Source organism: Salarias fasciatus, assembly GCF_902148845.1.
Source record: "Salarias fasciatus chromosome 23 unlocalized genomic scaffold, fSalaFa1.1 super_scaffold_20, whole genome shotgun sequence".
Lineage (NCBI taxonomy): Eukaryota > Metazoa > Chordata > Actinopteri > Blenniiformes > Blenniidae > Salarias > Salarias fasciatus.
The window spans coordinates 11,980,728-12,001,508 of NW_021941230.1; the positions used below are offsets into that span (position 1 = coordinate 11,980,728).

Genomic DNA, 20,781 nt, shown 5'->3' on the forward strand with positions numbered 1-20,781 from the left:
ACCGCCACGGCAGCTGACTCACCAATATCTTCACAGTAGCGGGAATTTTCTTCTCTTTTCATCCAAATAGTAATATAGTCACTTCGACATTACTTATGACTGCATGAGGAGTAACTTTAAAAGGTAGTATTGGAATAATTATGAGTTTATAGTTATTCTGTGTAAAGTACAGAAGAAGGCGGGACAAAGAATCTGATTGGCTGAGCTTAATGAATGTTTGATTCTGATTGGCTGCTTGTTGAGTCTATCATAAGCATGCTGCCAAGTTGGTTTGGTTTACACTCATATGCTTGTTTTGTGTAATTTTTATAATTATAAATTTTTTTTAAATTTTTTTGCATTGTTGATTGTCCTGCATTTATGTTTGAAGGTATCAGACAGATCTGGCAACCCAACTATTCTCACTCACGATGAATGGAAAGAAGAAAGTGTGTGAGTTTCTGAATTATAGTAAAATATTTAATTATCTGTATATTTCAGTATACAGAAGATGCAGTTTCAGTGAAAGTAAAGTCTGCTTCAAACTGAATGTATGTGATTTTCTTTATTTACAAAGCGACACCATAAAATCCTTTTTTGGGGTGAAAAACCTTAAACCGTGAGTATTTTTCACACTGGTCAGATCATAGTGTGCATTTTGAGATGTCTAATATGTAAGGCTGAGACACAACTTACCGGATTTTTTTTTTTTTTTATGTATCAAAAGCAACTAAAATGGTTCTGGTGAACAAAGGAAACTTTTTAAATGTCACTTCCCACAGAAATTCCAATAAGCTGTTATCATCATACAGGAATTGAATAGCCTCAGGAAGAGCATGTCATTAAAACCACTTTGAAAAAAAGTCAAAGGAGCCCCTCCCAAAGGGACATTTCCTCCAAGATGGTGTTACTGTAACTATTTACCCATCACAACTTCTTTAATGCTCTTTTTTTTTTAAGATTATTTCAGTTTTCACGGTTAACCAATACCTCTGGTATGAAAGGATTATTCTACATTCTTTTATGAGCTGGATAAATCTGGTAAACACAGACTAATGTGGAGGTCCTGAGTGAGTCACTGGCTCTCAGATAACACCGGGCTGCAAAAACACAAATCACACAGCAGCGTCACACTGCTGGACCGAGGCTGGAGGAGGGAGATCTGCTGTTCTGGAGATTTAAGGGGATTTTTGTGGATGTCAGAGCGGGTTTCCAAGTGTCCGAGAAGACTTCTGAATTATGTGACGATGTAGTATGGAGGCCTGTGTGTGCTTAGAGGGAGCTGTGCGGGGCTGCGACCACACATGCCAAAACTGAAGCTGTGACTAATAAATAGATTGCAGTCAAATCAGAATTTCTCACAAAAGGAAAATTTCGTCCTGAGGGCCAGACTGGGCTCACTGGTGGGCCGGTTCTGGCCTGCAGGCCGCATGTTTGACAATCCTGATTTAAATTAAAGCCATTCAACTAAAAAAAAAAAATATATATATATATATAGATATCATGTGCATATTGACAAACAGTTATATATGCAAACACATGTCCAGAAAAATTAAAAGATAATCTTTATTTCATGGGATGACATCCTGTTTTCCTGATTCAGTTGTATTTAGCATTTTTTTTTTTTTTTTGCTTTTAAAATTTTAACAAAATGATTGAAAGATTTTTCATTTCACAAGTGAAATCTGTGTTTTCCCTTTATTGTGGGTGTTGAGAGGCATTCAGAACAGTCTGACGTGCTGTTTGTTTGTAATCAAAGCGGGTTAGATGTTCAGACTGATCAGGCTGTCGGTTGATCAGCTGATCGGAGCAAAGCGGGGATTTTTTCTCAGACTGAAAAGTGCCTCACACACCTTGTGAGACGCTGCTTCACTTCATGTGCAGATGAATTTATGCAACTGCGCAAACTTCTTTGATTAGCAGCCTGTTTCCTGACTCCTCCGTTCAAACACTGTGAAGGTCAAACCGGAGCAGGAATTTAAAAAAAAAAAAAGAGCAGAGAATTTGTCGAGTAGTTGTAGCAGAGACAAAGCTGTCGTTGTGGAGTCACCTCATGACTCCAATTCCAGTGATTTTTATTTTAGTGAGTGTAAAAGGTCAGAAATGACGCCCTCCTTCCAAGGTTCAAAAAATCAAACCACATCCACACTAATGAGGCTGTTTTCAGGCTCATTAGAGAAACAAGCATGCACTTTTTGCAAAAAAAAAAAAAAAGTGATTAAAAAAACAAATAACTTTTACATTTTAGGACATTTCAAACACATATTTATTAAGACTCCATAGATCCACAGTGCTGACAGCATGTGGTGCTCAATTTATGTGAAATGTAGAATTAAAAACCAACAAACTCATCAAATTTTTAATAATTTTCCAGTTTAATTTGGGATTTCAGGCCTAAGAAGCTGAAAAGCGAAACTTCCAGTGAGTTCATGCTGCAGTAAATAACAAAACAGCCATAAGACGACACAATCTGACCACAAAGAGGTGGAAACCAATGAGATCGGCCACAAAGGAATAGAAATCTGGAGTTCTGGACATTAATGAGAAGACAGGATCAATTCTGAACACAAACGCCTCCTTTGTTGATGCACTTGAAGTGAGCAGCTCTGGTCAAAGAGGTGCTGGTGCTTTTGAATGGTAAGGAAATGACCACAGATAGATGCAAAGTGACGATGCGCCTGCTTCGTGCATGAACGTAGACAGAGCTCTCTGTTGCACACTTAATATTACAACAAAAAAAAGAAGCACAAAACCACAACAAATTATAAAAGCTGCTCGTCTCCACGCATGAAAACCTGCTTTAATCCCAACGCGCGGACATCTGCCGTGGGTTTGGCGGAGAGCGGCGGATGTGAGCGTGGAGCGGCGCCGGTGGCGGCAGTATACCTCGGGATGCGGAGCAGGTCAGAGCTCCTCCACTCCGGCCCCGACGCGGAAAACAACACGACAGCGGCAAAGCCTCTAATTTCCACTGCCGGCGACCTCTAATCATATCTAGATCTGCATCTTCTCTCCCTGCATCTGTGCTAATTTGAGACCTTGTTTGTCTGAAGGTTTCATCGGCGCTTCATATTTTGGAGACGTGTCAAAGTGGCGTGGACGAAAACAGTCCTGTCGGCCATCTGTGAGGCAGGAAAACAAGCCGGCATCAGTGGACTGGCTCAGGTCAGACAAGAAGGTGTCATGATGTCCTGCTGACGCTGTGTCAGATCGATTTGGTTTTTTATTTTTCCACGTATCTCAATGAAACTTTCCACCTCAGTGTTTCCATCAGATGAAGCGAAACGCTCAAAGGCCTTGAGTCACAGAGCCACTGATCGCGTCCCAATCGTTACATATAACGGCTAAACTCAGCTGAACCCTGCAGCTAAAAAAAGCAGACGTGAGGGAGGAGAGAGTTCGGCGCTGCGCCGTTTACTGCCGTGTAAACGCCACCTCTCCATGTCGCAGTAAAAGTGTGCAGCCGGCTGCGGTGGCACAGTGGAAAGTTACCCCGGCTCCGCAGTCCGATTCGGTGGAGCCAAACACACACACACACACACACACACACACACACACACGGTGGTGGAGATTAGTCATGGAGATCCTGCTGGATTCGGGGCCTCTGAGCAGACGCTTCTCCCACCTATCATTTGCCTTTAATCGCCCGCGATAAATCACTGTGTTGATGTCTCAATTAACAGTAACAACCTCTCCTCTCAATTAGTGTGATCACAAAGGCATTAAATCTAATGTCTGAGAGCACAAATAAGCCGTCATCCTCCTTCCAAAGCCCGCAGCTGACGAAGACAAGGCGCTTGTTTTTAAAGGTGTCTCATAAAGACAAGTGAGCGGCGGTTCCAAGGCAATCAGGGCCCGAGCCAGGAGCCCTTTAACAAAGGGTGTATTTTAACAGCACCGCGAGGTGGCACATGGCTCCAGCGCGCCAACAGCTCCACGTGTTTGGACACGAGGCCGCGCGGCGGCGGCGGCGGCAGCGCGGACGCCAGGAGCTCCTCGGTCCCACATGCAAAAGAGGCACAAACGAGAAGCGCCTCGTAATGACAGGGAAGCAAAGCAAAGGCATGGAATGGGTTTTACACGAGGGAGTTTATCTAAAGTCTGAGGGGGGTCCCAGCAGAGCTGCAGGTGGTGAAGACATGAGGATTATCCCGATGAACCGGCGAGACGCAGCGTCACTGAATCATACGAGAACGAGGAATCACAGCAAAACACAACAGATATTCGACCGAGCTCGTAGTTTGACGACATCTTTGATCACCCAGTATATCACAAAAACCACGGGCGTCAGCGGCAGTGCAATGCAGCGTTAAGAACTGTTATGTGACTGTAATTAAACATCAACATATCAAAAACATAAACCCAGTCGAATGTAGGAGGATGATATGAATGTAAACTGAATGTGCAGTCCTGCTCACTTGGAATTACGTTTGGCTCTCTTCAGTTTACTCAGTCTCTGGTTTTCCTAAACTGAAAGCAAACAGTATATATATATATATATATATATATATATATATATATAAACCACAAAGTGACACAATCGTCTAATTCATGGCTTGTAAGAATGGGAGGATGAACACATTAAACTGCTGCAAAAGCTGTGATTTTGGACTAAGGCCTTCTTTTTTTTCTTTTGTCACTCAACAAATGCCGTCTCACTTCGTGACTAACTGTTTTACAATCCACCTTATTTTCCTCTTTATTGTTTTTTCTTCTCAGCAACAGGATTAACGGGGCTGACTCACTGCTGCTGCTCTGCTTTTCCCCTCCTGTTGCCTCATTATATTTATCATTGCCATTTATTACAAGATTTTCAGTGATTAAAATGCGTGTTTGAAGGGAGCCCTGATTCCTACACTGCCTGGTGTTTGTGCACCTGCTCTGTGCTCTGCTGGTCGGTTTAGAAAGGTGTTGCTGCCGAGCTTTCCTTCTGTTCCTGAATTGATGAATGAAGCACAAAGGCGGCGCTCCTCTCCTCATTTCCTGACAGATGCCTGAACTGACCTCTGAGCCATGCAGGAGTGACTTTCTGCACCTTTTTGGTTTTAATACACTTGTTTTCTGACGTGCTCGAGCAAGTCCGAGCACAAAGGCGCCCTGATACATCACTGCGTGGTGCTGGCTGCGCCGAGCACAATGAACAATGAAGTAAAGCCAATGAAGGCCCCGCAAAGCCTGCTTCACCTTCCCCTGACAGAGCGTAGGAGGACACGGCGACTGACTGCCAGATGACCCAAACACCGAGGCAACATGTACCACCATCTCGTTGTACTGTGCCACTGCAAACAGGGTTAAACCGTAAGCCTCACCGTAAGACATTTACAGCGTTCGCAGCCAAATTGTGCCTGTTTCCTGGAGGCTGTTTTCAACCAGAACTGACGGTGAAGTCGTGGGAAAGTCTCCCCAAAGCTTCAGATTTCAGCCGAACCACCGGCTATTTTGAGGCTTTGTAAATAAACTTGATGTTTTGCAAGCGGCTGCATGATGCGGATCTTCTGAAACTGTCATTCGGAGAACGTAAAGGGACAGCAGCGCAGATGTGTTATGAATGTTCAAGCTCGCTCAAGCGAAAGAAAAAAAGGTGACAAATACATCAAATCATTCAGATCAGACAGAAGTCAAGTTTCCCCACACTAGATAAGTACGTATAATGATAATTTGAATATTATTTCATTCATTCAGCCACCTCAGTGTTTTTAAGATTGGTCCTACAAACTTCTGAATAAAGACAAACATAGACACAAAATCTTGTATTTGTTTATTTGCTACATTTATAAAATGTTCAAATTTACACTTGTTTAGTACTTTTTAATTGAAGATCAATTACTTGAATTACTTATCACTTATTCTTGCATGTAGAAACAGAAATTGTAAGTTATCTGACGCTTATTTCAACTGATAGAATATTTAAAAAAAATATTGCTCAAAGTTGTTCTTTTAAAAAACATGTATTTCAATAGAACATAATAGAATGTAAATAAGTTATTAGTCCTAGAGGGAGGCTGTATTTGATCAGATCAATTTAATAATTAATACAGTTGTGTTAAAATATTTGAATTCTTGGATTAGTTTAATTAAAGTATAACATTGATTATACAATTGGTTATTTTTTTATTATTTAAATTTTTTGCAATGCCTTCAGAGTTTCTAACAAGACAAACATTTTTTTATTATTAATTTAGAATTTTTTGAAGTTTTAATTGTCAGCATAAACAAAAAATCCACTTTTCAAGAAATATTTTAAGATATTTTATGAAACCGTTCTTAAGGTGGCCCCAGACCGCAGGCTTCCTGATCGACGTTCAGTCCACCTTAAGCGGTTCTGCTCTTTCGTGACAGAGTGGCGAGCACACGCTCACGCACGCGGGGGGAGCGCGCCGCGGCGGCTGCGGCCCTGTCAAATCACGGCGGTGACGCGCAGACGGAGGACTTACATAAAAATCCACCGAGGACTTTCCACACTCTGTGAACGCGATAAAGTCGCCGCAGACCGGCGAGGCAGCGCGTCAAACCGGGGAAATATGAGCACTTTGGAGGGTTTGGTAAACTCTCCCGGAACTTTGCTTTAGTTCAACAGTCAAAAAGTACTTTTTTTTTTCTTCCTTTTTTGTACTTTTACGCATAACGTCGCCGAGGACCGAGCGGATTTCTAACTAACTGTGGTTGTTTTATTTAAAGTATACCTATTTTTTCAAATGCTGTTTGTTTTTCGGGGCATGTGAGTGTTTCGACCGCGTCTGGACCTACTAACGTGCAGACTGAAGCCGGAAGAAAGGCTCTATTTGGACGCTTTGTTCGCTCCGAGCTCGGCTCACCATGCTGCCCAACACGGCGCTTTACGCAGCCAAGAAACGGAAGAAGCCGGTCCAGAAAATGTAAGTCCACCGACTGTACTGCCTCACAGCGTGTCTGAGTCATAAAAATCTACCTTTTTTTAAGGAGACTCTATTGTACTTTTACCGTAACATAGCGTCATGAATAATACTGCGCTTTCCACGTTGTCTCGTGCACCAGGTTAACTTTTTTTTTTTTTTTTTTTTTTTTAATTCTAACAACATGCACACTTGCAGTATTTGTTTCTTTTTGCATCCTGTGACTGCCTCCTATGTGCAGCTGTGCAAACATCCCCAGCCTGGACGTGCAGTCCGGTCTGCGTTACACGGTAATAAGAGCGCAGCCGGAGCAATAGTAGCTGCATTGTTTAATTCTAACTCTCATAAAGTCTATTTTCCCCGGCTGTGGTCGAGCAGCGTTGGCCAGCGGGACCGAGGTAATGTGGAGTCGTGCTCAAGTCCAGCGGCGCAGCCGGCCAGTCCAACCCGGGCTGGAAAATAAAGCAGCCTGTTGCTTCAGTATCATTTAAATCTAATTATACCACCCGAGACAGCTGGGCTATCCCCAGACTGAATCCTGCAAATGGCCTCTGAGCTCCGAGCTGGAGGGCTGCTGAAGAGCTTATGTGTCCAGCTGGCATGTATTCTTGTGTTTTTGGGGTTTTGGTTTGAGAGTTGCTCTGCAGTCAGGGAGGGAGTGAAGTTAAAATCATCACACATCAGTAACATCATCACACCACCTTCTTGTGATTTCTGCAATTTCCCCTTGATCCCCCCTTGGAGAGCCCCGGGAGGGCCCCTGACCACAATTTAAGAACCACAGTTGCACCGGAAACCCATTCTTCAGTGTTGTACATTCATTTTTTTTTTTCAGAATAATTGTACATGGTTCTATTAGTTTTCCTCTCCTTTCCCAGAATGAAGGCCTTGATTCACGTTAAGGTGGCCTCAGTGGACCTCTGGTGTGTTTGCTCTGCATTCTTCTGCTTCCTCATCGGCCCATGATGCTAAAAACACTGCTTCTTCTTTGCTTCAGTGATTGAACACGCCTCCTCAGCTTCAGCGTGAAGCTGCTTCCAGGAGCAGATAAAGAACCTCTGAGAGCTCCTCAGGGAGTTTGAGAAACAGTATAAATCTCACAGGACAATCCCATGGACGTCCAGAAAGGTTCTTTTGAAGGACCCCGTATTATAAAATCATCACAGGGCAGACCTAACATGAGATGGGTTATCGCTCTCTCTGATTTCTCTTATTGTGAGATCCTCGGTAAGATTCTCTAAACTACAATAAATCATCGGACCTTCAGAATGAGTCACTTTCATCATCATTGTGCTTTTAATTGTTACCTTTCGGAGTGACTCACGCCACCTTCAGAGGGATTATGCCTCCAGAGTCGTACCGTTCGCCAAAGAAACCCGCTTTACATTCTGAGCCACCAAATGGCGAACTCTGAGCCAAACTCTGGTTGTACCACCTGGGAACCGCACATCCACCTGTAGAGAGTGTCACACGTTCCCGAAAGCTTTAGAAACGGAAACACATGCTGGAAGATGGCGCTGGTGAGAACATGCAAACTCCTCACATCGGATGCCTCATGGGGTTGAGTCAAATACAGTGACACAGCTCATTTTAACCCCTTAAGGGCTGTGGATGGATGGATGGATGGATGGATGGATGGATGGATGGATGGATGGCTCAGCCATTGAATCTCTGATCGTTCCCCTTTGAGGTTGTTGGCGACGGTGTGATCCATAATACTAAAATGCTTCTTTTTAAATCAATAAAAAAGGCCGATGAAGCCCTAAACTCCTCCCGGCTGCTTCAATACACCTTTGTGAGGATCTTTAATAGAACCACGGTGCTTTTCCATCCTCTAAAACTGCTGTGCTGACCTTTCAGAACCAGAGCTGACTTTAAACGCCTCCTAAGTGTTGATATAGAAGCTGTAAAACTGAATTAAGACGAACTGAGAAGCAGTTTTTAGTCTCACCGTGTTGCTCCAAAGTGCTATAAAGTTCCTTCAGAGGTACTTTATCGTGGTGTCATGCCGCACTGGTTCATTTTTAACCCTTAAAACCGCAGTGAAGAGCTTGTAGAGAGTTTTCCGGAGTGTTTCTGTGAAGCTCTGGTCGGCGGTGTTTCCTCCTGGCCGCTCGCCGCCGGGACTGCACCCCCTGCGCGAAGTTTGTAACTTTTGCCAGAGCAGGCGGGAGCGGCGAGCGCCCGGAACCGCGGCAGAACCCGGCCAGCACCGCGGTTTCGCTGTGTGTGTGGTACTACCTGCATTAATCATAATCAGGACGTGGAGCGAGAGCGCTCTCACGCGATGTTTCCACGAGGGAGGAGGGAGGGAGGGAGGATGGCGTAATCTGAGACTCGCTCTGTTTTTTCTTCTCCTCCTCCTCCTCCGACTGCCACAACATACTTTTTTCCTGTCTTTCCTTCTGTCTCTCTCTGTGTTTTTCTTTTTTTTTTTTTGGGGGGGGGGGGGGGTTGATTTTTTCTTTTTCTTCCTCCTTCCCTCGACTCAAATTAACATAGTTCTGTGTCACGCAAGCGGTTACGTAAGGCTGCCATGTTCGGCTTTTAGGAAAACTTCTCTCTCTTGGAGTTTATCTTGTGTGTGTGTGTGTGTGTGTGTGTGTGTGTGTGGAGGCAGCGGTGTCCCAGCCTGAGGCGCTGTACCTTTATGTTTGCACTGCACTTTAAAAGAACATTTAAATTTACGGTAAAGGTTTGGGTTTTGGAAAAGAGGACGACTCGTATCGGGGAGTTTTCTGGAAACACAGGAGCATCTCGCAGGCCGCAGGGATCGACCCTGACCTCCTCCTCCTCCTCACCTGAGGCTCACCTGGGGGATGAGCTGTCTTCCCACGGGTGTCTGATAGGAACTGGATACTGGAGGACCGCGGCATTCTGGGAGCATCTAAGGCCAACAACAGCAGGAGTGGTTTACCCTTTTTTTTCCACCCATCAGGCCTTGAGCCTGAGTGATGTGAACGAGCTGAAAAGCTGTCAGTGGGTCAGTCTTCACAGAATCACACAAAAACAGAAGAGAAACATTCTGGGAGTGGGGCAGATATTTAAGATATTCCAGGAAGTTTCAAATAGTTTTGCAGTGCAAAAAAAAAAAAAAAAAAAAAAAACTCAGGTGTGATTGTGCAACGAGGCATTATCTTGCAGGTACTATGTGAGCCGCGGTGTCCGGTTTTCCTCGCTCTGATACTCTTCCTCCTCCTCCTCCTCCTCCTGTGCTGTTCTTCCTGTATCATAACTCCAGCGGGGAACGGGCGCCCGAATCCGATTTAGTTTCTTTTGTTCGGCGAAGGTGTCGTTGCCCCGCCGGAGACAAAGTGCCTTTGTGCGAACGCAGAGGAGTGTTTCTTCAAGTCCTCCTCCTCCTCCTCCTCCTCCTCCTCCCCCCGGTGGAGGGAGTCCCGCCCCCTTCCAGGGCAGATCGGCCCGATAAAGCGAGCGGCAGCAGCACTGGCCGCTCATTGTTCTCTCGGGGAGCCGTGGCGTCAGGAATGCGGCGATAGCCATCGCGCCTCGAGTCCAGATATGTCGTGTTCAGGGGTATTATTGGAAGCAGATGTTTTATTTACAGGGTGGGGGGGGGGGGGGGGTGGGGGGGTTCTCTCAGGGTCCACATTTCATGCATTTATGTTCCAGTTTCTGCGAGGCGGACTGTTTCACACGTTTCACCTTGTCTTGTTTCTGTGCCTTTAAGTGACAGATTTTTAGGATGATTCACTTGTTTAATTTTTAGATGAATTAGCCTGTCAATGCTGACTGCTGTCACCTTTATTTACGCCTTTTCACGTGAATTTCAGGCTTCTTTATAACATCAAACGTGAATTTCTGTTTTTCCAACTGTCAAGTCTGACTTTCTTTTCTGTTGGAAGGACTTCTTGTTCTCCATTTGTCTTCAGTTTCTTTTTTTTATTGCTATTGGCACACTCTGTGAACTTTTTTACCGTCTGAAATGAGGCATTGCAGTTTATTTTTGTTGCATTTAGAGCTTTTTTTTTTGTTTCTTTTTTTTTGAGCAACTTACAGGTGAATATTTGCTTGTGAGGCATTGTTAGGCATGCGTGTTTTTTATTTTCACTTTTTTTGGAGAATTTTTGCTTCAGTTCCTTCAGAATCAGTGTTTGACCGCCAAGAAATCCTCGTTTTGTGTGTGTGTGTGTTGCGTGTGTGTGTTTGTTTGTTGCACCGCATCAAAGTATAGTCAGTCGGGTTTCGTCTGATGTTTGTCTGTAATTTTTCTCGGCCACAAAGTTCCAGTTCGTCCTTTGAAAACGCAGCTGAGATCCACTTTAACAGGCGTCCCGCTGGGAGAATTTCTTGTTTCTGCAGCTTTACAGCAGAAGTCAGGAGGTTAATGGGTCAAATGCCACGGCGCAGGGAAAGCATGCAGCAGTGCAGGTGCACACACACACACACACACACACACACACACACACACACACACACACACACACACACACACACACACACGGGTGGCCTCACCTGACCTGAAATCCCCGGCGGACTCTGCAGCAGGAACATCTGAAGCTGATTTAACTGCAGCAGCAGCAGCAGCAGACGTGCAGCTGCAGGGTCGCCGCTTCCATTCCCACGGAGGCCACACGGTCTGCCGTAGTGTCCACGAGCAAGGCGCCACGGCTAACCCGCGACCTTGCAACATGCATATTTGTAGACGCGGGCGCAGCCTCCTTGTTTTTGGCGTGTCTCGCTGCATAAACAAACTTCTGGACACCTGAAGTCAGTCTGCAGAGGAAGTTCTGTCTGTCGCTGCAGGAAAACAGATCATCGAACAAAAGGAGGACAAAGAAATGTATCTGCCAGGGTGAGACAGCAGAGTGCACGCCCAGCTTTCACTTTTATTGACCTTTATGCAGACAATAGCTGGGTGAGTGGCGATGGAGGACTTGTTTGTTGTTGCTTCGCCTGCTGCGGGCTCAGAGTGTCTCACAGACATCTGCAAATCAAGACGAATAATTCACGAAATGTGCCTTTTCTCAGGTGCAACGCTTTAAACTTAAGCTTTTAGAGAATTCAGAACTCGTGGAGTAAACCCTGAAACCTGTTTGACATTAAGGATGATCTCAGAACCAGTTCAGGTCTTTCACAGAACGTGAGTAACGGTTTCGAATCGTCTGAAATCAGTTCAGAATGTGGCTGAAGTTAACGGAAATGAGTGAGAATATCAAACTTCAAACCAGTTTACAGTCAGTAATTCAGAACAAATCCGGGAGGATTTCTAAACCTGCAACAAAAGCTGTGAAAAATTAGTTGCAATAGACAAAAAAAAAAAAAAAGCAAAACAAGAAGAACTCCACATTTATATCCTGAAAGAAAAAGAGCCGGCCGGTTTCGGTCCCCGACGCAGACCTGCAGCCGTCAAAACAAGGCGGCGTGTCGTGAGTCTGAGCGGGCGGCGAGCCTGGCTGCCCCGGCCTCGGCGCGTCTCGTCTTCCGTGTTGTGTGTGTAAACAAGCGCGACCTTTGAGGGGACGTGTTTACGGAGCCGAGCGCAGGTGAACAGGCGGCGTTCCCATAGCAACGGAGGATGGAGCCGGGCAGCAGGCGGGCGTCCCTCCGGAGAGTCCAGACGGCCGGCGTCAGCCTCCCGCTTGGTGTCAGACTCGATGGGAACAGTCGGTGTTTCTCGGCCGCTTGTCTTGTGTCGCTTGATAAAGATGCTTCCTGTGTCAGAGCGCCAGATCGAAATCTGAGCTTTCTGCTCCAGAACCAGCTTCACGGCTCTCCCTGCTGTCGTATTTCCACTTGACTACGTCTACAAACCCTCCAGCTGTCAAAATTTCTGATGTTGGGGAGTTTCTTCATCGAATATTTCAAGATTGTTACTTGGATTCATTTTTAAAACATTATCTGCCTTCATCATGTGTTTTACTGTTGTTCAGCACTTTTTTAAACCTATTTATACATTTTATAGAAACGCATTTGTCCAGACATGTTTGAATTAATTTCAGTGTTTTTTTTTTTTTATTGCGGTGATCTAAAGGGTCGATATTCCAGTAAAAGTTCTGAGGGAGTCTGACCTCTGCTCGGTTTCCACTCCCCCCCTCCTCCAGACCCAAGCCTCCGCCTCCCGATGGCGCCAAGTCCAACCCGTCCAAGCGCCACCGCGACCGCCTCAACAGCGAGCTGGACAAGCTCACCAGCCTGCTGCCCTTCACCGAGGAGGTCCGGGCGCGGCTGGACAAGCTGTCCGTCCTCCGCCTCAGCGTGGGATACCTGAAGGTCAAGAGCTTCTTCAACGGTGAGGCCACGCTTTCTCACTTCAGACTCCAGTGTTGCGCCGCAGCCTGGACTCACACGTTCCAGCAGGAGGTCATTTATCTGAAGCAGCTCCGGTTCGGCTGCTCTTCTTATTCCAGGGTTTCTGGCACGGCTGAGTAAATAACCGCAAACAGCTTTTTAAGCAACATCTGGATGTGGGAGATAAAAAAAAAAAAAAAAAAAAAACCTGTACTGTAACTGTAAATCTTCAAAAGTATTACTGCAAACTGAGCGGAGGAGGGAAGGAACGCGGAGCGGCGATCTGTCCGCCGGGGGCTCGCCGGATTAATGCGTCCGTCCGTCTGGTTGTTTAAGTTTCCGTCCGGCTTTGTTCTGCGGCCGCAGAGCTGAAAGACGAGGCTCCTGTTTACAGTGAATGCAGGCCGGTGTTGGGGGGGGGGACTTCATCAGGGCCCGCCTTGTCAAATCTGGCCCAGTATCTGGAGGCGTGAAGAGGACCGCGGCCGGCGCTTCTCTGGACACCTGTTCTCAGCTCAGGGAGAACATGCTGACACCTCGTCTCTCTTCATTATGCAGAAATGAGACAAAATATTTTACCTAAACTTCTCTCAACTCATTAAATTCAGTGCAATACACACTGGGATTATTAAAGTAGGCAGTAATTAGGAGTATCTTCTCATTCCGGTCAGAAATATATGAAAGTTAAAGATGCCAGAAAGTCAAGGTGTCTGTTTTGTTTTTTGCTTTAGAATACATATTGAACATAAAGTTAAACTAAAATCAAGTTGTTTTTCTGCTCCACGCACTTTGGCAGCTTCAGACTTTTGGTTTTGTCTTCAGATAATTGAAGTTATCCAAACAGAGTGAAAGGGAAACTGCTTCGATGACGACTGCTCTCTGAAAGCGGACTGAGAGATGGTATCTTCAGCGGCGGCGCTGGAGAAGAAGCCGTCCTTTGTCCGATGGCGCAGACGCTCTGAAGCGCCGTGACGGTTCCCAAAAACGCTCCCAGACTGTCTGCTGGTGAATTTCCCAGCGCCGAACAAAGGCGACCCGGCGGTGAAAAGGCTCATGGGAAGGCCGGGCCGGTTTACAGTCAGGTCGGCACCACTCCAAGTCGGCCCCGGCCAACTCGGCACCGCCCCGGGATACAGTCAACTCGGCATCAAGCCAAGTCGGCATCAAGCCAAGTCGGCATCTCGTCAAGTCGGCCTCGCGGGCGGGGGGGCTCTCGAGTAGCCGAGTTGGTCGGTGCGGACTTGACTGTAAGCTGCTTACCAACTCGGCCAAAAGCGTCTTTCTTTTTTTTTTTAATCACGATGGTGGATAATGTACCTGGGAGCTTCATGTTTGACGTCCGAGTAGCTTAGCTACAAGCGCGCAGCGCTTAGCGGCTGTCTGGTCATGTGACCGGTCCCAAGGCATTCTGGGAATCGTAGTGCAGCGATGCCGGCTGCGCCGCGACGATTTGCAGTTTTTTTCGTGCCGGCAGCGCCGCTTCTCCTCACGTAGCAGGCAGGGGACTGGAGGACAAACTGTGTGGTTATGGTGACTGACAGGTTAGAGGTGGAGAATGGACCTGGAGCTTCATGGTTGACGTCCTGTTTGAACCGAGTAGCTTAGCTACGAGCGCACAGCGCGAGCGGCTGTCTGGTCATGTGACCAGATCATGTGACCGGCATGTGATCCGCGAACGCCGCATGATCAAACCAGTCGCCTGCATTATAATTTTATTGTAATGTTCTCCACCCCCGAAGTTTGGTCAGTCAGTACAATTAGATTTACAATTAGATCTAAAACATGTAGGGTCACCGCTCCTGAGGACTGGAGTTTGACACGTGATTTAAATGTAAACATGACGACCGTCATTTCAGTGAAATGAAATGTATATAATATTTTACCGGAGGGCTACGTTTATGAGCTTATGAACGCCAAGAAACCACATGAACAGCTTAACATGTACTACTGGTAATCGTTTGATATTACAGTCCCAGTTGCTATTACTGTTGACGCACACTAGATGGCGGGCAAACAACATTTACAACAAAATACATGCTTTTGCAAATGGCAATGTTTGTTAAAGAAAAGAATAATGACTGATAAACTAACAATGTTGATCAGAAATGAACAAATCAGCATAAGCATAATGCAATACAGGTATTATGTTGTGGTTGGGATGAAATACAACAAGTATGATCGAGTTCGTCATGCAGCTTCGGTCTTCCTAGGTTTCCACTGATTGGGTAAAAATAAATTAATTGTACTGGCTGACCAAACTTCGGGGGTGGAGAACATTACAATAAAATTATAATGCAGGCGACTGGTTTGATCATGCGGCGTTCGCGGATCACATGCCGGTCACATGATCTGGTCACATGACCAGACAGCCGCTCGCGCTGTGCGCTCGTAGCTAAGCTACTCGGTTCAAGCAGGACGTCAACCATGAAGCTCCAGGTCCATTCTCCACCTCTAACCTGTCAGTCACCATAATCACACAGTTTGTCCTCCAGTCCCCTGCCTGCTACGTGAGGAGAAGCGGCGCTGCCGGCATGAAAAAAACTGCAAATCGTCGCGGCGCAGCCGGCATCGCTGCACTACAATTCCCAGAATGCCTTGGGACCGGTCACATGACCAGACAGCCGCTAAGCGCTGCGCGCTTGTAGCTAAGCTACTCGGACGTCAAACATGAAGCTCCCAGGTACATTATCCACCATCGTGATTAAAAAAAAAAAGAAAGACGCTTTTGGCCGAGTTGGTAAGCAGCTTACAGTCAAGTCCGCACCGACCAACTCGGCCACTCGAGAGCCCCCCCCCGCTCGCGAGGCCGACTTGACGAGATGCCGACTTGGCTTGATGCCGACTTGGCTTGATGCCGAGTTGACTGTATCCCGGGGCGGTGCCGAGTTGGCCGGGGCCGACTTGGAGTGGTGCCGACCTGACTGTATCCCGGCCGGGCCAGGCCGTCCCGCGGCTCGGGCAGGATGTGGCTGGGAAAGGAACGCGGCGCGTCCGTCCCCCGGTCGCCGTCTCGGGCCCTCAGGGCCCGGCCGCGGGGCCCGGCCGACCCGGGGCTGCTGGGAAATCGCCCGAGGGTTCGATCCCAGCGCCGGCGCTCACAACGGCGGCATTGTTCTGCGCCGAGCGGCCCTCATGTTCAGACACGGCCCTGTTCTCACCCGCTGCCGCGCTCTCTGGCTCCTCTTTGTTCGCTCAGTGTCAACTTCTAACCAGACAGGCTGAAAATGACCGCCGAGGACCACAGTGCGCAGGAAAACATCTACAGCCGTCACACACAGACGCAACATGTTATAATGCGAGCTCAGAGAGACAAAGAGAGGCCGCAAAGCGGTTGAGAATGACAACCGGAGAGACAGCATGTGACCACAGAGAGGTGCAAAACAAACACAAAGATGTAAAAAGAGCGAAGAGAAACTCAAATAGATGTAAGATTTCTCCACTTCGATGCAGAATTCACACAGAGAGCCTCAATCTCTGCTGTCAGAAAGCTTTAAATGACTTAAAATGGCAAAAAAAAAAAATCATCAAGTCTTAAAAGACTACAAGGCTTTCTAAAATAAGACAAACAGCTGTCAAAAAATTTGATCTTCATAGATCATTTAATCTTAAATTGATCATAAAAAGAGGCCAGAAAGGTTTGAATCAGATGCAGAAAGACCTCTGGCAGTGGAGAGTCCCCCCCTCCTCCTCCTCCTCTTCCTCCTCCTCCTCCTCCTCCTCCTCCTCCTCCTCCTCCTCCTCCTGCATGCGTTTTCCAGATGTTTCCAGCGTACTTCCTGCAGACTGAAGTCAGCTTCCTCTGACCCCGAGCCTGACCTCTGACCCCTCTCATGGCCGGTCGCAGAGGCCAGAGCAGACATCAAGGACCGAAGCCCTTCATGGAAAACACAGCAGTCGACATGCTGTACTTGCTTTGGTTTTCGGAGAGTCCCAAACCTTAAATATCAGGACTCAGTAAACAATGAGAAACAGACCGATGCCACGGATCGTTTCTTCAATTCAAGTAACCACAGGATCCTTGGAAATTTCCAAACACAAATTCATGCACAAAGTGCAGCCACCAGCTCCAAAAAATATATTTGCAGAAATATGAAAAGGAGCAGAAGAGCATCCAAGAAGTCCCACTAAATACCCGGTGACATGCAACGCGTCCGAAAAGACATGCACGGAGACCACAGCGCCGTGCACGATGTCCACCCAAGACCCACGGGATGATCAGAAACACACCGCAGCACCTTGCAAGAAGCGCCGAGAGGCATTCAGAGACCACGGAGTCATGCAGCACGTCCACAGAGACGCACGAGAGACCTCCAACGTCCTCATGACACAGGGAATCTCTGAGCATCGAAACACGTCATGCTAAAGATCCAGAAACAAATAAAAATGAAACGGAACGCACCAAATCAAACAAAATCAGACAATATGATTACGTTTATCAAAATCTTGACGCTGCACTCAAACTATTTTTAGGCTCAAATCACAGGATTCATGCTTTTATCTTTCTTTTTTTTTTTTTTTTTTTTTTTAAGCAGTCCAGGAATATGAGGGACTTTTAAAGAGTTGCTTCCCTGCTGGGAAACTGGGACAGTTACTGTAAAACGAAAGGAAAAAAAAAAACAGTCGTGGTTTGGACGCCTGCCAGTGATTGTGAGCGCAGCTCAACACAGGTGGAGGTTTGATTTTCACACACACACACACACACACACATCACTGAAAACAAGCTCATTGTCTACATGGAGTCACAAAAATACCGCAAAGAAACACGATGTGCCTCAGATATCACAAAAAAAAAACACACACTCAGCCTGAAGATGAGCAAAGAGACTCAGAACGATCACAAATCCAAAGAAAAAAAATGATACAAGTTGATCCAGATAGATGTAATTCATCACATCCAGCGAGAAGATGCTTTAGATTAATCCACACAATCTGACACTGAAGGAAAATACAAATAGACACACACACACACACAGAACGAAAGATATTCACAAACACACTCGCCTTGTCACAGGGAGCATATTTGCACCGAGATTTGTTTTCACGGTCTTCTTTTGGACGCGCTCCGCTCGGCCCATTGTTTGATGAAGAGGAAGAGCGCGAAGAAAAGAGCGGCGCTGAGAAAACGGGTTTGAGAAAACTGGCGAGCATCAGTATTTGGACTGGCAGCGCGAGGAGGGGCTGGAGCCTGGACGCGGGGCGATAGCATCGGCCCTGCAGACCCTCTGCTGGCGGCGCAGCGCCGCATGCAGGCGGGGGTCCTGTTGGGACCTGCCCAGGCATGCTGGGAAAACACCAGGGAAACATGCAGCCACGGCGGCCGTAGCTCCTCCAACCAATCAACCAATCAGGATTCAGGTCAACGAGAAAAACAAAATTACTGTTAAAAAATACAAGCGTGAATTTACAATTAAAACAATTGAACACTGACAACAAATTCTGCATATCTTCTAAAATGTGGGTATTGATCCTCGTCCTGTGCAGGAAGGCTCCAGACATCACTAATCCATCACACACGTCTGATTTCCCACAATGCCCCTCTCCTGCCAGTGACATCATCCCCCCCCCCCCCCCCCCTTGTGTTTTTCGTGCCACGCTGTTTGTCGCTCTTTCATCCGTCTGACTCACCGCCGGCATTACCCACAATCCTCGGCGGCGGTCAGAGGTCATTGCAGCTCTTCGTTGTTTGAACATTTTCATAGAATTTTTTTTTTTTTTTTTTTTTTTTTTCTTAAGGCTTTTTGGAAGACGCCCGCGCTGATTCTCAGCTGAATCGTGCACGTACGTGCACGCTCTGCATATAACCTGTCGTCTCTCTCGTGCGCCCTTTTAACGTGACTCTCCAGAACTTTGGACTTTTTTTTTTTTTTTTTTTGAAAGCTTTGTTTGTTTTCGTGCACGTCGTGCACGCTCCTGTGGCCGTTTGACAGACGACGTATTTATTCCGGGGCACTTTGTGGACTCGCTGTGCGTCCCCGCACGTCCCTGTGACTCAGATAAATGTGTTTTTGTTCAGCTTTCATGTCCCTGAGGACGTTTTGGATGTTTACGTCTGTCTCTTTCTTCCTCCAGCCTTTGCGCGACGCTCAGCTTGCAGCAGCTCTGACCTTCTTGGCCGAGACGGCGGCTGTTTGCCGCGCCGTGCGTCTGCTTTGGGTTGTAGTTGAGAGCAACACGCTCAAACCGCGGCTCACCTTTCACCTGCTCGGAGGACGCGGCGCCGCCTGCAGCTCCGCCAGCTCGCCGTTAGCTCGGCGGGGAGGGAACCTGTAAAACACACTGAGTAGGTCTCTGACAGGAAGTGGTGTTTGTCAGAGGAAGTCGTGTTGGGAGGAAGCGCCCCGAGGGGCGAGAAAGGTGTCTGCTAACCTCTGATCCAGCCACCGCCGGGGCCAAGCGGGGCCAGGAGGAAGCGGCCTCGGGCCGCCGGCTGGCAGAGGAGATCCCCGGACCGACATGTAGGATCGGGTTCTTCTCCTCCACTCACGGTGACCGAACCTTTAAAGACTTAAATAACAACTAAATCCCCGAATAGTCTCCGGCGAACCGTCCTGGATGCTTTTAATTAAAGTTGCAGCCTCTTCGACGTGGCGGGATTACGCTGGGTCACAAATCGCTCAACTTGCGGCCTGCAGCTGTTCAGAAAACTGACGATTCGACCGAATTGACGCGGTTTGGTTCAGAAAACGGCTTTTTTTTTTTTTTTTTGCCGGTTCACCTGTCGCTCTGCAGCGTCCACGCCGCACGCCTGGAGCCGCGGCGTTTAATAACAGGGAAGGGAGTCGGGTGAGATTTGGATGGTGGAAAATTACTGGCGGCTCGGAGCCCCGCCCCCTCCTTCCTCATGAATGAGAGTTTACACAGGCGGCGCGGCGCGGCAGGTATGTGGCGGTCATTAAGAAACCGGAGCTGCTGCTCCACGCAGTGTGATCTCCGCAGCTTATCATTCGGCTGATCTGCCACAGCTATGAAGCTCTGTCGGCTCTCAGTTCGGTCTGAAACGCAGTCGCGCCTTCTGGCCGAGCCGAGGATCGCTCACACATGTAAAAACCACAGCGAGAAAGCATGAGACAGCAAAAATGACTCAGAAAGCGCAATGGAAAACACAAAAGGAGACTTTTACTCTGACTGCATGCTGAGGCGTGAGACTGCAAGTCATCCGCAGACCTGAGATCAGCCAAAAAAAAAAACCATAAAGCTGTCAGAATTTTATGATAAAATTCTGTTTTGTTTTGTTTTTTTTCTGTAAAATATCGGTGCAGTAGATTTTTTTTTTACCTGCTCTGACCGTGCAGAGATTAAATATCTCTGTAATCTGCAGTTTACATCTCAGGCTTTTGTGTCTGTCTCTTTCTTCTCAGACACTTGGGGCTCCGCTCCCCCCGCCCCGCTCCCCTTTCTGGGAATATTTCTAATCTCTGAAATCAGAGTTGTGTGACTGATAGGGATGTGTGCCACGAGTGGAGGCAGTGTGGTTTCCGGCCTTCATCACCCTCTCTCTCTCTCTCTCTCTCTCTCTCTCTCTCTCTCTGGCTTTCCGGGTTGTGTTTTATCATGTTCTCCCTCAGAAAGAGAAAACTCCCCCATCCGTGGTTGAATGCCAGAGAAGGAGAAATGAGGCAAAGAAAAGAAGGAAGAAAAAAAACCCCGACTGTCCCCCAGAGCGGAACAGTGTGAGGAG

General features: G+C 47.1%; 1 protein-coding gene across 1 annotated transcript in view; it reads left to right on the top strand.

The window, feature by feature from the left end:
• Positions 1 to 6,420: 6,420 nt before the first annotated feature.
• The window catches only part of ahr2 (aryl hydrocarbon receptor 2), a 35,324-nt gene continuing 20,963 nt past the window's right edge, over positions 6,421 to 20,781 (top strand). Inside the window, exons 1-2 of the mRNA XM_030086318.1 lie at positions 6,421 to 6,854; positions 12,917 to 13,104. Coding sequence (XP_029942178.1) covers positions 6,796 to 6,854; positions 12,917 to 13,104 — 247 coding nt within the window. The 5' untranslated portion in view covers positions 6,421 to 6,795. The remainder of the gene's footprint in view (positions 6,855 to 12,916; positions 13,105 to 20,781) is intronic.